Source organism: Neolamprologus brichardi, chromosome 19 (assembly GCF_056152115.1).
Source record: "Neolamprologus brichardi isolate AB-2024 chromosome 19, ASM5615211v1, whole genome shotgun sequence".
NCBI lineage: Eukaryota > Metazoa > Chordata > Actinopteri > Cichliformes > Cichlidae > Neolamprologus > Neolamprologus brichardi.
In genome coordinates, this window is record NC_142122.1 from 1349300 (window position 1) to 1364901 (window position 15602).

A 15602-nucleotide genomic window follows, 5' to 3' on the forward strand; every position below is an offset into this window, starting at 1 on the left:
TTATTTTTGTGTTAAAAATATCACCGTAAAGCTCTGATACAGTTACTGGTATTTACTCCTAATCTTTTAACCTGTTTATTTTTTATTTTGGCGGTGTCTCTGCTCCATCATAAGATCCATAATTTCCTGTTTGTCTGTGTTTTTTGTTTTTCCCAGCAGGAAGTGTCCCACCAGTGAAACCACCCAAAACCTTTTCTAAAAGAATCCATGGTGAGAGCGATACTCCGACCTCCAGCATCTCTCCACCTCCCACCAAAGAGAAAACCGTCTCATCAAGAATCTTTAAATGGAACGAAAACATCAAACAGCACCAAAAAATGGCTGCAAAAGATTCACCTGAGACTTCGTCGTCTGTGAGCAAACTTCCCACAAGAGGCCAGAGAAGCTCCAATAAACTAAAACCCAGACAACGTTCCCAAAGTGGGAATTCTGAGGACTCAAATCACAACACATCGACAGAGACGGATGTAAAAGCACCTGAAAGCGTCACGGTGAATGAGCGTGACAGTAAAGACATATTTAAATTCAAGTCGGAGGGAGAGGAATGTATTATAAAACACACCGATGAAACCAAAGTGAAAGAAAAAGACACTGGAACCAGTACAGCAACTGAAGACATTTCAAACATCCAGCAGTTGCAAAACAGCGACGCAGTTATTACAGGAAGTGCTCCGGACACAGGAGCCGAGGTGCAGTCGAGCTGCGAGATCGACAAAGAAATTCCGTCTCAAGTTACTGATGGAAGTCGAGCAGAAAACGCGTCTGTTATTCAAAATAAAAACACAACACGAGAACCGAAATCCCCGTCACTGAAAACACTGAAGCTAACAGGAAACGTGAATAAAAACACGGCACCACGAACTCACGACACAAAACAAGCTCCTGAAGATGAAGCTGACATGCCAAGCAAACCCGCTGAGGGTGACAGCGTTCAAAGGGAGATACGTGGACGTATCCCTGCTAATAAAATAAATGCATTCACTTCCAAGCAAAAGATAAACAGCAGCAGTTTTCCTGCTAAACTGATGTCAAAGGATGACTCGGATCAGTCTAAACCAGCCAGTACAGAGCAGCGAAAGGATTTATCAAGGGAGGATCAATTAACAAACGATAGGGACACGTCCCTGACATTAAACAGGGCCTTAGCAAAAGATGTTGAAGTAGAGGAGAAAAGCAAAGAGGAGGGTGGCAGGAAACCAGCAGAGAGGTTGGGCATTCAAACAGAGGCTGTGACTGTTGGTGAATTGTCCAAGAATGTTGAAAATCAGTTGCACAAAGAGGCTCTTTTACTCGCAGGAGGATCTGAAGGGAAAGGCTCAAAACCAAATGAAACACTCAGTGACACAGCAGTGGAAAGCACCGAGTCACAGAATAGTTGCAAAGAGGCGCTCAAGGGCAGAACCACAGAAAGAGCCATTAGAAATTCAGAGAAATCAGCACATCTGTCATCAGAGGACAGAGGTTTATCAGCTGAATCCAAGGAAGAAACACAGACAGGGGCTACAAACGCTCTGAACGAACAAACGAGGGAGGAGCACGCAATACTCCATGAAACTACAAAACAGCAGCCTGAGATGCCTTTGAAAGAAAACACAGAGAGCAGCGGTGAGAAAACAAAAGCATCAGAAGTGAAAAATGAATCCAAACTGCTTCTGACCAAAGATGAGGAAGTCGGAGGTGAAGACACAAGTCTGGACGACAAACGTGACAGAGATGTAAAAGGAAAACGAACTCCAGAACTAAAAGACAAAAACACGTTCGATGCTGAAGCTGATAAAGAAAAGAAGACTTTATTGAACGTGACTCAAGAAAACAAGAAGGCGGCCGCTGCTAAAGACCGAGGTGAGGACATTACAACAAAGGCTAATCTAAATCAGGACCTTGCAGAGGTGAAAGCCTCAAAGAAGACATCAGAAAAACATATTTTAAAATCAGATACAACTAAAGAAGTAAAAGGTGCCAGCACTGAAGCTACAGAGGATTTGTCAATGCGTAGCTTGGTGAGTGCGACTGAAGCTGTGAATGCTGACATTAAATCTAACATCCAGGAAGACCAAAAGTCCATAATTGTTGGAGACCTGGATAAGGACATAACAAAACCAGTCAAAGATCCAGATGGTAAATTAGACCAGAAACCAGAAATGGTAAAAACTGGAGGTCAGGAGAAGATGCTGAAGAGCCAGAATATGGATGTTATTCAAGACCAGACCTCTCTAAGTACTGAAGATACCAAAGAAAAAACCAAAACCAGTGACCTGTCAGTGGACAGTCTGGGGAATGATGCAGTGACTGCAGATAATGAAGTTGAACTTCGAGGTAAAAGTATAACAAAACCAGCCCAAGAAAAATCAGTTCAAGAGAAGACAGTGGAGAGCCAAGAAAAGGTGAAAGTTCAAGAACTGATCTCAGTAAACACTAGTACAGAAGGTACCAGAGAAAAGACAGAAGTCAGTGATTCATCGGTAGAAAGCCTGAAAAAGGAGATGGGAGATATGAATGCTAATAGTGTTAGCAAACAACAGACTGACCAAGATGGAAATATTCCCAAACCAGATATGAACCAATCAACAGGTTCAAAAACCAAAGAAAAGACAGAAAACAAGGATGGTAACAAATCTGGTCTGAAAAAGCGAGTGGGAATAGTACAACCAGAGTCTGTCGTGCAGGCAGAAATCCAGATTCAAGACCTAGAGGTTGTCTGTGTGGAACCTAAAGACAAGAATGAGACCAAGGATTCATCAGCAGAAAGCTTGGTGAACAAGCCAAGAACTTTGGGTACTAACAGCGATGCTGGAATCCAACAGGACCTGAAGTCTGTAAAGGTTGAAGTTGACAACAAAGAGGAACTGGCCGAATCTAAACTACATGAATCTGAACAGAAACCAGAGACGGTCAGAGCAGAAGTTCAGGTTAAGACAACAGAGATCCAAAATACAGACGCAACCCAAGAACTGACCTCAGGTGGCTCTGAAGGTGCCAATGAAAAAACTGAAGTCAAAGTTGCATCAACTGCAAATGCTAATAATGATGTTAGCAACCAGCAGATCCAGGCTCCTGTAACCGTTAACAATCAAGATGGGAGCATAACAAAACAAGAGAGGGACAAATCAGCAGAATCCACAAGTCCAACATCTGCTCTAAAAGCAGAATCTCTGCAGGAGGCAGCAGAAAGTCAAAATCAAGACCTAAAGGATGCTGATGGAGCTGAAGAGAAAGGTGACACCAAGGATTCATCAGCAGAGAGCCTCGTGAGTGAGAAAGAAACTTTGCAGACTCACAGTGATGCTGGAATCCAACAGGATTTGAAGCCTGTAGAGGAAGCGAGCTCAACCACATCTGAAATTCAAGATCATAAAGTTAAACAGAAACCAGAGACAGTCAGAGCTGAAAGTCAGCAGAAGACAGAGATCCAAAATACAGATGCAACCCAAGAACTGACCTCGGGTGGCTCTAGTGCTGAAGGTGCCAATGAAAAGACTGAAGTCAAAGTTGCATCAATTCCAAATGCTAATAATGATGTTAGCAACCAGCAGATCCAGGCTCCTGTAACCGTTAACATAACAAAACAAGAGGGTGACAAATCAGCAGAATCCACAAGTCAAGCATCTGCTCTAAAAGCAGAATCTCTGCAGGAGGCAGCAGAAAGCCAAAAAAGAGGCCTAAAGGATGCTGATGGAGCTGAAAAGAATTCATTTGCAGAAAGCTCAGTAAATAAGACGGCGGCTTTGCAGACTCATAGTGATGCTGGAATCCAACAGGACTTGAAACCTGTAAAGGCTGAAGTCCAAGACCAAAAAGAACTGACTGAATCTAAACTTCATGAATCTGAACAGAAACCAGAGACAGTCAGAGCACAAGTTCAGGTTAAGACAACAGAGATCCAAAATACAGACGCAACCCAAGAACTGACCTCAGGTGGCTCTGAAGGTGCCAATGAAAAAACCAAAGTCAAAGTTGCATCAACTGCAAATGCTGATAATGATGTTAGCAACCAGCAGGTCCAGGCTCCTCTAACTGTTAGCAACCAAGATGGGAACATAACAAAACAAGAGAGTGACAAATCAGCAGAATCCACAAGTCCAACATCTGCTCTAAAAGCAGAATCTCTGCAGGAAGCAGCAGAAAGCCAAAATCAAGACCTAAAGGATGCTGATGGAGCTGAAGAGAAAGGTGACACCAAGGATTCATCAGCAGATGCTGGAATCCAACAGGATTTGAAGCCCGTAGAGGAAGCGAGCTCGACCACATCTGAAATTCAAGATCATAAAGTTAAACAGAAACCAGAGACGGTCAGAGCTGAAAGTCAGCAGAAGACAGAGATCCAAAATACAGATGCAACCCAAGAACTGACCTCAGGTGGCTCTAGTGCTGAAGGTGCCAATGAAAAGACTGAAGTCAAAGTTGCATCAACTGCAAATGCTAATAATGATGTTAGCAACCAGCAGATCCAGGCTCCTGTAACCGTTAACATAACAAAAGAAGAGGGTGACAAATCGGCAGAATCCACAAGTCCAACATTTGTTCTAAAAGCAGAATCTCTGCAGGAGGCAGCAGAAAGCCAAAATAGAGGTCTAAAGGATGCTGATGGAGCTGAAAAGAATTCATTTGCAGAAAGCTCAGTAAATAAGACGGCGGCTTTGCAGACTCATAGTGATGCTGGAATCCAACAGGACTTGAAACCTGTAAAGGCTGAAGTCCAAGACCAAAAAGAACTGACTGAATCTAAACTTCATGAATCTGAACAGAAACCAGAGACAGTCAGAGCACAAGTTCAGGTTAAGACAACAGAGATCCAAAATACAGACGCAACCCAAGAACTGACCTCAGGTGGCTCTGAAGGTGCCAATGAAAAAACTGAAGTCAAAGTTGCGACAACTGCAAATGCTGATAATGATGTTAGCAAACAGCAGGTCCAGGCTCCTGAAACCAAAGATTCATTAGCAGAGAGTCTGGTGAGTGAGGTGGCAACTAAAGTTGGCGACAAGCAGAATGCAGACATGACAAAACCAGAACTGAATAAGTCAACAGAATCCAAATGTCCACAAGCTGGTCTACAACAGGGACCAGAGACTGCAAAGACAGAATCTACAGATGACATGGAAAGCAAAACTCAGGCTTCTGTGGAAAATAAAGGGAGTCCTGACTCCAAGATCTCATCAGCAGAGAGTTTGGAAAATGAAAAGGCTAACAATGACATTAGCAGTCAAAAGGACCAGAAGAGCACACCTGTCAAAGTTGTGCAAATAAAGAAACCAGAGACAATTACTGAACCTCACACAGCTCCAGGTACTAACAAAGAACCGAAATCAAAGGCTGTAGCAACAAAGGATCTGAAGAAAACAACTAAAGATGCTGAATTAACTGTAACATCAAGTGTTTCCATGGCTGGAAAAGCAGCTGGCAAACAGGAACAGAAAAACCTCATCAAAGAGGTTGTTGGAGTGGATGAGAAACTAAAGGCTTCAAAGATGAATGCCAAGAAAGAATCGCCCACTGTTGGTTTCGACGAGGTGTTCCTGAAGGACAAAGACACAAAAGAAAAAAGAGAAACAGATGTTCTAGGTAGTGCTTTCAAAAAAGGACTACAGACTGCAGAGAAATCATCCACTTCATCCCCAAGTCTGCAATCAAATGCAGACTTTCCTTCCAACTGGTTAGATGTGGAATCTCATCAGAAGAAGAGAAGGGTCCACAAAAGAAGATTTAACACGTCCGCTAGTGTGGATGACCCTCTTGATCCCGATGATTTTATCAGGAACATTAAGGAAGGTGGGATGCCTTTCGCACTGCCTCCAAAGAAGCATGTTCATAAAAAGTCTCAAACTCCACATTTTGTCTTGCCGGCCATTAAGGAGGACCGCTTCGAGAAAACGTTCGATCCTGAGGAATTCCAGTTCGGCTTAAGGAAAAATGGACGAACCTTTATTGACCTTTTACCTATGACAATTCTTAAACAAAAGGGAAATCAAAGGAATGAGCAAACTCTGGAAAAAAATGCCACACCCACTCCTGAACAGCAAGCAACACTTGATGAGGTTGAAGGTAAATCTGCACTCCAGGAGGGGGCCAAAGCTGAAGCAGGAAAAGAGGGGCAAGACAATGAAGAGCCCGTGAAGCTTACGTCAAGGCTTAATAAGATTTCCATCCTCTCCAGCTTACTGACCACTCGTACCACCAGGAAGAGTTCAGAGGAAGTTTCCTCTGCCTCAAATAGCACACCTTCCTCTGACCAGCAGCAGGGCATGCCCTCACTCAGAAACGTGGAAGCTGCTGATTCATCAAAGCCTGAGGCCACACACATGAGTGGGACGGGCGTAGATCAAAGCCCGGTCACAGGAGGTGGTACAGGAAGAGTTAGTGAGTCAGTCTTTAGCTCCTCCTCTCCTCCTCCTCTTGTGCTGCCCTCGTTCTCTGACATAAAGCTGCCTGAACATTTAGAGAAATTACTGAAGAAGAACAAAAAAGAAACACAGACCTCCACAGCGCAGACAATTCAAACTAACCAGAATACAAAGGAGAGCATCGCTATGGACCAGGACCTGATAGCAGGTCTATCTCAAGTGGATCTGAACCTGAAGAGCCCTGAAGAACTTCCTCCAATCACCAACTCCATCCAGCAGCGCCCTTCAAATGGATTTCAAAAGACGACTTCAAAGCCAAAGGTAGGCACGAGACTTTAAATATCTTTGCCTGTTAGCAGGAAGGATTCTCAAAGCCTGAATGGGTTTTAATCGGCTAAGAAAATCTGCAAAGCACTCCTAAGTTCCTAGTTTATATCCATGGCCACACACGCCCCACCTTCACACTGTTATGTGATGCTGTTGCAACCAAACTGTGAATCATTTACAAGTAAGGACAGGAAAGACGAACGTGTCCTCAATGTGTTCTTCCAAGATCGGCTCGTCTTCCAGGCTGAGATGAAGTATTTGCATCTACAGGCAAATAAAGTAGACCTATAAAAATAAATGTCTTCAAATAATCACACTGTTTGTTTCTCTGCCGCGGGCATGAAAGGAGGCAGGAGCACTGGAAACTGATCAAAACAAATTAATGTTTGCTGTTGACTTTAAGGTAGAACAAAATGAGGCAAAAACATTTACTGCACAGATGATTAAAATACCAAACTAACAGTAACTTTAACAGACTGCACTTTACACTCTGTGTCTTTAATATTGCATACTCTCATGTGCCCGTCTGTGGATGTTAAATACTAATCTTGCTAAAAATGTAGCACGTTTACATCTTTTATTTCTGTTGACGTCTCTTAGCATGCACTGCTCCTGTTAGCAAGTCTAAAATAAAACCTAAACTAGATTTTTACTTGGGTAAAAGTATTATTGTAACTGTAACTGTTAAATGAATGGGACTTCACTAAAAGTAATGAATGAATACTTACAGTTGCTGTGTGAGCACTCAGGTAACTGACAGCAGGTTACTCCAGGGTGAGCCACGCTACCGTCCCAAACCTGACGTGGAAACCAACGACTGCCTTAAAACTAAAAACTAGAGCAGTCAGCAACGTGTTTACTGAGGTCACACAGACAAAACGGTTCTAGAATAAAAAAGCATTCGACTCACATGGCCAGGGCCATCCGGACGCACTCAGTTCAGACGACCACTCAAAGTAATATTTAAAATCCAGCTTTAAGTTCGTAACCTAAATCTTTTCCAACTCTTCTTGCAGATTCCTGCAGTAAGAGGGTTCCACAAAAGGCCTGGAAAGGTACTGCAGTGTATATCTAAACATAGATTGAATTTCTAATGATGGATTCCAGTGACATGTCTGTCTTGATCTAGATCATCATACACGAGCATGCTCAGTTTGGAGGAGAGGCCTTTGAGCTGTACTCTGATGTAGAAGATGCCACCACCATGAAGCTGTCCCCCATCATATCAGTCAGAGTCATCAGAGGATGGTACGCGTTAGCATGCATCCACGCTTCAGTGTGATGATCACACGTGGACATAGTTAATGTCAAACAAACTTTACCATGGTAACGTAGCAGCGCATTTTAACTTATCCAGGTGATGTGACTGAACTGTCCTCTGAAATCTTTGGTGCTTGTTCTGTGAAAAGTGTAGAGTTACGTGATTGTGTCTCTTTAGCTGGGTCCTGTATGAGAAGCCTGGTTTCCAGGGCCGTATCATCGCTCTGGAAGAAGGTCCTACAGATGGCATCGTGAATGTCTGGGCAGAGGAGGAAAGTCCTGCAACGCTAGATGAGATAGGTGAACCTATTCCCACAGCGCCTGTGGTCATCGGCTCCATTCGACTGGCAGTGAGGGTGAGTTGGGTTTCATTTAACCTGATTCAAAAAGCTCAGTTTTCCAGGCTTATTGTAAATAAAGAAAGGAACTGTGAAAGCTCTCACACAGTGTTATTTTTGTGTTTCATAGGACTACAGCATGCCCCAGATTGACCTGTTCTCAGAGGTGAACGGCATGGGCAGGATGGCGTCCTACTTTGACGACACCGTAGAGGTCAGCTCCTATGGCATCCCACAGACCACCGGCTCCATTAAGGTCCATTCTGGAGTGTAAGTGGAGACTTAAATGTCCTTAACTGGGAATTTGCTGTTGTTGGTGGTACAGGCTCATTACAAATCTGAGATTAAATGCCAGAAAAAGAATATGTTTTAATTTGTTTATGTTATTAGTAGGGGTGCAACAATACTCTTATAGATATTAAACCGTTCGATACAGTGCTTTCGGTTCGGTACACATATGTATGAACAATACAACATTTTTAATTTATTTGATCAACTTTTCTTCTGACGATGCTGTCTGTGTTGTGAGCTCAGTGGATCTGCGCTCGATAGTGCAGCCTAGGCGGAGTAGTCGAACGCAGATTCACTGAGCGCAGGACAAGCTAGCAAGACAGAAGCTAAGCTCGTTGCAACATGGCAAATTGAACCTCCCCCACCCTCATTCAGATCTGGCGTTTGGAACTATTTTGGTCTTCATGTGACGTATGACCCTGAAGGTAAGCGTGTCATGGACTAAAGTAAAACAGTATGTCGGATGTGCCACGCAATGCTCAATTACATTGTTGGGAACTAGTGCGTTAGCGCAGTTAGCTTGTTAACGTGTTGACGCTGGCCAGCCCCACGCACGGGGCGATCCGCGGTAGCTCGTTAACGGAGATTTGCCGTGTTGTGGCGTTAACATCATTTCAGATTAACGCTGACAGCACTAGTGGGAACACAACGAATATGACTGCACATTTACTCCGACATCATCCTCGTGCAAAGACAAGTGGAAGCAGACAAAAACAACAAGCACGCATGCTACAAACTTTACCCGAGTCATTTAGACAGCCGTTAGCACATGATTCTCCTTATGGGGACCTGATATGTTTAATATGCTGCCGAGAATATAGCCCAGAAAAAGCGTATAGTATAGCTTTTATTTTGGAAAGAGACATTTCTCTGTAATAAACTCTTTTCCAAAGATGAGTGATTTCTCCATCAGATAGATTTATTATTTTATTACTTTGTTGTTTCAGCAACATTAAATTTAAAAACTGTACTTATGTGTTAAAATATATATTTATAATTTTAATAAATGACAAATTAAAAAAGCATGAACATTTTTTTTGTATCGAAAAAATATCGAACCGTGACACCAAAGTATTGAACCGTGAATATTGTGTATCGTTGCACCCCTAGTTATTAGTTATGATGTCTGAACCGGAGCAGGAACGCTGTGGAGGTTCAAGAGCACAGAAAAATAAAGTTTGATGGGAAATCATCCATCCGAGTTCTTTGTGTGAAGGAATGCAGGCAGCAGGCCGGAGCTTGTGGTTGTCCCAGTTAACTGCAGCAGATTCCTGATGGGTGGAGGGAGTAGTGAGAGTGCTCATTATTCCCTCCATTGTGTCAAAGATTAACGTTTTCTTTTAGGAAAGTAACCCTTAAATGTTGAAATCCTGCTCAGCTTTCCTCCCCGTCTCGTGTCTGTCTGCAGCTGGCTGGTGTACATCGATCCAGGGTTTGGAGGGTTCATGGGCATGCTGGAGGTGGGAGAGTATCCCTGCCCGGAGGCCTGGGGCTTCCCTGAGCCCTTCGTAGGCTCGCTCCGACCCCTCCGAATGGTACAGTACAGGAAATACACAATATGACGCTATGCAGTCTGATCAGCCACAACATTAAAACCAGTGAAGTTTATTACAGAGTGTGTCAGGGTCGGATACATCAGGAAGCAAACTTGATTTCAAACCTAAAAGGTCAGAAAATCATCTGTTAGCATCGCTGTGTTTCTTTTAGTCATCGAACAAAGTTTAATCTCAGTCAGCACAGGTGGTTCTAATGTTGTGGCTGACCTGTGAACGTTTGCACTTTACTGTAATTCTTCAAGTTACCTGAGTCTGATAGAGTGTCTTTATTACAGGGGCCGATAAAAGTGGAGCGTCCCAATGAAGTCAAGGTTTGTTCTTGTTCTACGTCACATCTGTAAATACCTGCTGCACACATCAGCTGTGTTTCCTGAGAATCTCAGTCTTATCTAAAGTGATGAGCTTAGTTCAGTCCAGACATGTTTGCCTGACACGATTCATTATGTTTGATGACTTGGCTCAGATTCAGTGGCCTGGGGAACAATTCAAAGGAAAGAGGATGAATTTGCTGTTACAGATCTCACTGTGGTTGAGATGAGGCTGAATTCCTGTGAAGCTGTTGGTTGAAGGAGAATGTGAATATGAAAAAACACCAAAAAATAGTCCAATGATGTCTTCACATCATGTTTCCCCAAAATTTCTTTCTTTTCCTACGAGTTGAGTAGCGATACCTTTAGGAACAGGCCAAAGAAAGACCTCCTGTAACGAGCATGCTCGGGCATTTTCCCCCATCGGCTCCTTGTACGCTGACAGCTCCAAGCCTACAGCCTGAACTTTAGTCTGTTTCCACTGACGGATGTGAAATATGTTACTCTACTAATCTGTGGAATGAATGGGATTGTACCTTTAGGCAGGAGTGGGTAAAAACTCCTGCTTGTGTGTCTGTCGTGCAGGCCTTACTGTACGAGAAGCCCAACTTTGACGGCGAGTGTTTAGAGGTTCACAGCGACATCTACAACGTACAAGAGCCGGACGACGAATCCGACGAACCTGCTGTGAACAAGAAGACGCTGTGTGCAGTCGGGTCTCTGAAGGTCCTCGGCGGCCTGTGAGTATTTATCATCATCATCATTCCAAATCCTAAATGTCACATTCATAGAAGCTGGCTCAGTTTGTTAGGTTACAGTCGTGTTGCACATCGAACACATGGAAAAGCTGCACAGTGCAAAACAGGGATCTTTAAAAGGCTTTACTGCTACAAATATCAGTTGGAAAAATGCCCTCAGGTCTGTAATGTGTCTTTGTATCAACGTTGAAGCTGGGTGGGCTACCAGGAGGCAGACTTTGAAGGCCAGCAGTACATCCTGGAGGAGGGGGAGTACCCTCACTGCAGCCACTGGGGGGGATCTGAGGACGGGCTGCAGTCACTTCGGCCTGTAATCGCAGTACGTATCACCTGAGACGCTCACCCGCAGGCTCCTGGTTGGAGCGCGTTTCCATCTGATGCAGCGATTTCTCTTTTTTAAACTTTTCGTCTGTGTCGCCTTCTTCGTCAGGACTTCCTGTCCCCGCACGTTAAGCTGTTCAGCGAGCAGGACTTCGGTGAGCGGAGCCTCAGCAGCAACCTGCTGGGACCCGTCGTCAACCTGGAGGAGACCGGCCACGGTGCAAAGACCCAGTCTGTCGACGTCACCGGTGGAGTGTAAGTCAGACACACAAGAAGAAAGAAATGAACACAAAGCTCAAACTCATGTTTCGGGCGTGTGCTTCTCACGTTACAGTGTTTTATCACAGCGCACGCAAACATACACGCCTGCAGCCTCAGAGGATGAATTATGGACGAGCCTGTGAAACGAATCCATTCATGGAATTGATGAAAGGAAGCTTCCTGGGGGCGGAGCTTTACAAAAACAGAATTTAGTTACTGTCAGAGGGCGTTAGAGGAGTTCATGAGTTCGTGATTACAGTATAAAGCACTTTAGGTGACTGTGGTTGTGATTTAGTGATGCATAAATAAATGGAATCAAATTGAACTGCAGATAAAAGTAGCGTGGTCATGTGCTGATAATCAGTAATGAATATCTGTGGGTTTCTCTTTTTCCAACACTTAAAGGGCCAGTTCACCCAAACCACTCCCACAGTTTCTCTCCAGCTGATCGTTGAGATGTGCCAGCGCTGATTAAATATTCAAAACTCGTGCGATACAGGGCTAAAAAACTCTAAAGCAAGTCTGTTAGTTTTTACAGGGAAGATTTCTTTGTTGGTTTTCAGAGCTGGTTGGATTTGTTTGCCCAACTCTCTGCTGTTAGCTCTGCGACGGCCTCGCCTGTCATTTTACAGCCTCTGAGACGAGACTCGGCCTGTTTATACAGATAAAGCTGCAGCTCAAGTCATTATTCAGAGAAACCTAAAGATGTGCTGTTTGCAAGCACTTCCTTGATTTTAGAGCAACAATAGCTTTTGTTTTGGTTTCCTTGGAGTTAGGTGGTTTCCAGTTTCAGCAGACATCCCTGTAAAAGTATCCTAAACTTAAACTTCATCCATGTAATGAGTGGGTAAATCGTGGCTCGTGTGCTTCTCACGGTTACAGGATGCAGATGAAAACATGGAGGCTGTGGTTTCATTTCTTAGCTGGTTGTCGTTGCAGGTGGGTGGCCTTTGAGAAGCCGGGGTTCAGCGGAGAACTCTACGTCCTGGAGAAAGGCATGTACGCAAACCCGGAGGACTGGGGAGCTCAGGACTTCAGGATCGCATCCATACAGCCCGTCTTCCACGTAAGAAACCATCAGCAGCCGTTAATCACACGTTAACGTCATAAAAGGTGCATCTCTGACAGCTCTGTTTGTTCTGCAGGACAGCATGGGAACCACGAAATTCAAGGTATCGGTCGTTCGTGTGCAGAAATGATGAGGAGTCTCTGTTCGTGTGTGCTGCTGGGTCGCTGAGGCTGTTTGGATGTGTTACAGGTCCAGCTCTACTCTGAGGAGCACTTCCAGGGACGGCTGGTGTGTCTGGAGGACAGCGCGGCAGCTCTGGATGAAGGCTTCACACCCAGGTCCTGTAAGGTGCTGGCTGGCAGGTAAACAACCACCACAAGCCTGTTTTAGGGAATCTTTGTCCCTTTCAGAGTACGCTCCTGTGAGACGTTCTCATATAGTTTGTTTCTGTTCCTCTACGTCAGGAATTAAACTCTTATCTTCAGATTTTAATGCTCAGAGTGAGTTAAACAAAAAAAGATTGACTCTTGGAGTGGGTGGAAAATTGATTTTGGTGTTTTTATCAGCCTTGTTGTCATGTGGTTATCGTCTGTACTTATGAAGTCATGAGGGGTCAGAAATGCTGCAAACAGAACTGCAAAAGTACCAAATTCATAGCACGAGGTAACATTTTTCATGGCTTCATTCAATATACTGCATATTTGTTGTCAGCTGGGTGGCATATGAGGGATCCCAGTTCACGGAGAACATGTACATCCTGGAGGAGGGGGAGTACCCCAGCACAGAGGCAATGGGCTTCCTGTCCTCAGACTCGAGCTTCCGGTCCATCCGGACTGCAGGACATGTGAGTGTTTGTTCTCCCTGGACGTCTTCAGCCCTCTGTGGTGCTCTGTGTGAACTCAACCCTCTGCTCTCCACCTCCAGGAGTTCTCTCTGCCGTCCATCGCCCTGTTCACGAAGGTGGGCTGCAGAGGTCGCAGGGTGGTGCTGACACACGAAGCTGTGAACCTGCATCAGGCCGGCCTGGACGCTCGCATACGCTCCCTGGTGGTGGGCGGAGGAATGTAAGTGACAGAGATGAACGTTTGAGCCTCTGGTTTATAAATGTGACACCTGCCATCAGCACCAAGGTTTTATATGCAGCAGGTTCTGGTTCAGAACGGACCTTTCAGGTGTGTCTGCACACCTGGTCATAGAAGCGTAATTATGCAACAGTGAATGAAAATATTGTTATCTTATAATAGTAATCAGCAGTTCACCACAAAGTACTGAACTTGAATTATAAGTCGGCCCAGTGAATGTTTTGTTTCATCCAAATAATTGGACGCATTTTATTAGCAGCCTTTTGTGAGTAAAGTCATCACTTCCTGCTTTAAAACTGTGTGACGGGGCCCCCAGCTGGAGCAATACAGCCACTGCAGGGAGCTGACAATGAGCTAAAACGATGTCGTCTGTCTCCAGGTGGGTGCTGTATGAGGGCAGTAACTACAGAGGTCGACAGCTGATCCTCCAACCAACCCAAGAGGCTGATTTATTTCAGCGTAGCGGCTTTCAGCGGATTGGATCCCTCCGCCCATTACTGCAGGTAAATCCTGACTGGCCCATTTAACGCCAGCACCTGAGATGTTTTTGGATTGGTGTTATTTGAGACTTTGGTCATGTTTAACATGAACATCTGCCACAGGAACAGGAGAGGCAGAGCAGGTCCTCTTTAAGGGAGAGCGACTTTATTTCAGTAGAAATGTTAAATGTGTGTCTTTGCATCGAATGCCAGACTGATGCTTCGTGAATCTCTTCCTGACGTCCGCTGTGACTAACATCTGTATTTTGTACTTGTTGCTCCTAACACAGAAACCGATGTACTTCCGCCTGAGGAACAGGGAGACGGGATGCATGATGTCTCTGACGGGAACGCTGGATGACATCAAGCTGATGAGAGTGCAGGCCGTGGAGGAGTCGGGGGGAGAGGAGCAGGTGTGGCTCTATCGGGACGGATATCTCACCTGCAAGGTACGCCGGCGAAAACTGCTGAAACTGACAGCTGCACAGGTTCTCACATGAGCTTATTTACTCTGAACCTCATCCACACAAGCACGTTTTCCGTGCTCATTCCCTGTAAGTGCTTCTAACATTCACACACATTCAGACTCCAATCGGAGTATCTTGGCGTTAGTATCCTGCCCAGTCCGCATGCCAAGGATGTTTGGCGTGCAGATTAGTAGGAGACCTGCTCTACCACCTGAGCTACAGCCACGGTAGCACTACGTGCAGCTAGATTCGGGCTTTTAATTCAGTGCTAAATTATGAATTTCTCGTATTTACCTGCACATGGTTTGATAATCCGTCCTACTTCTGCTTCTGTTTATAAATCTTTGGGTTTAAGGGTGCGTCTCAAATGTTTTCGGGTCTCTTTGTTCTGCACTTGTTGGCTCTTCTCTTTTTTGCTTCCTCGCTTTGTAAAAACTCAGCCTCTCCTATTGAACGAGCCTTTTTCCTCCACCCCACCTGCTGGTTCATGTTACAGAGGGAGAGTAGAGCGTGTTCAGCAAGTTCATTTTAATCATTTTTAATATGAACTCATCTGCAGTTCAGCTCATTCGTAGATTAAAAGTAGGATTTCCTTGTTAATGCTGATCACTTCCTCCTCTGCGTCCTCAGGTGGTTGAGGACTGTCTCCTGGAGTCCTCGGGCAGCGTGATGATGGCGGGCAGCCGTATCTGCGTTTCTCCCGAGCGAGGCAAAGATAGCCAGCTGTGGAACATCAGCCCAGACGGTGTGGTTCACAGCAACCTCAAACCAGACCTCATCCTGGAGGTCAAAGGTCAGACACCT

At 44.8% G+C, this 15602-nt stretch overlaps 1 protein-coding gene across 1 annotated transcript in view; it reads left to right on the forward strand.

The window, feature by feature from the left end:
* LOC102793490 (uncharacterized) overlaps positions 1-15602 on the forward strand; it is a 47256-nt gene that overhangs the window by 30955 nt on the left and 699 nt on the right. Inside the window, exons 5-22 of the mRNA XM_087833070.1 lie at positions 157-6662; positions 7685-7723; positions 7798-7916; positions 8107-8284; positions 8397-8536; positions 9966-10092; positions 10389-10424; positions 11007-11161; positions 11372-11498; positions 11610-11755; positions 12701-12827; positions 12907-12933; positions 13020-13132; positions 13482-13614; positions 13695-13834; positions 14232-14355; positions 14622-14780; positions 15429-15591. Coding sequence (XP_087689196.1) covers positions 157-6662; positions 7685-7723; positions 7798-7916; positions 8107-8284; positions 8397-8536; positions 9966-10092; positions 10389-10424; positions 11007-11161; positions 11372-11498; positions 11610-11755; positions 12701-12827; positions 12907-12933; positions 13020-13132; positions 13482-13614; positions 13695-13834; positions 14232-14355; positions 14622-14780; positions 15429-15591 — 8559 coding nt within the window. The remainder of the gene's footprint in view (positions 1-156; positions 6663-7684; positions 7724-7797; positions 7917-8106; positions 8285-8396; positions 8537-9965; positions 10093-10388; positions 10425-11006; positions 11162-11371; positions 11499-11609; positions 11756-12700; positions 12828-12906; positions 12934-13019; positions 13133-13481; positions 13615-13694; positions 13835-14231; positions 14356-14621; positions 14781-15428; positions 15592-15602) is intronic.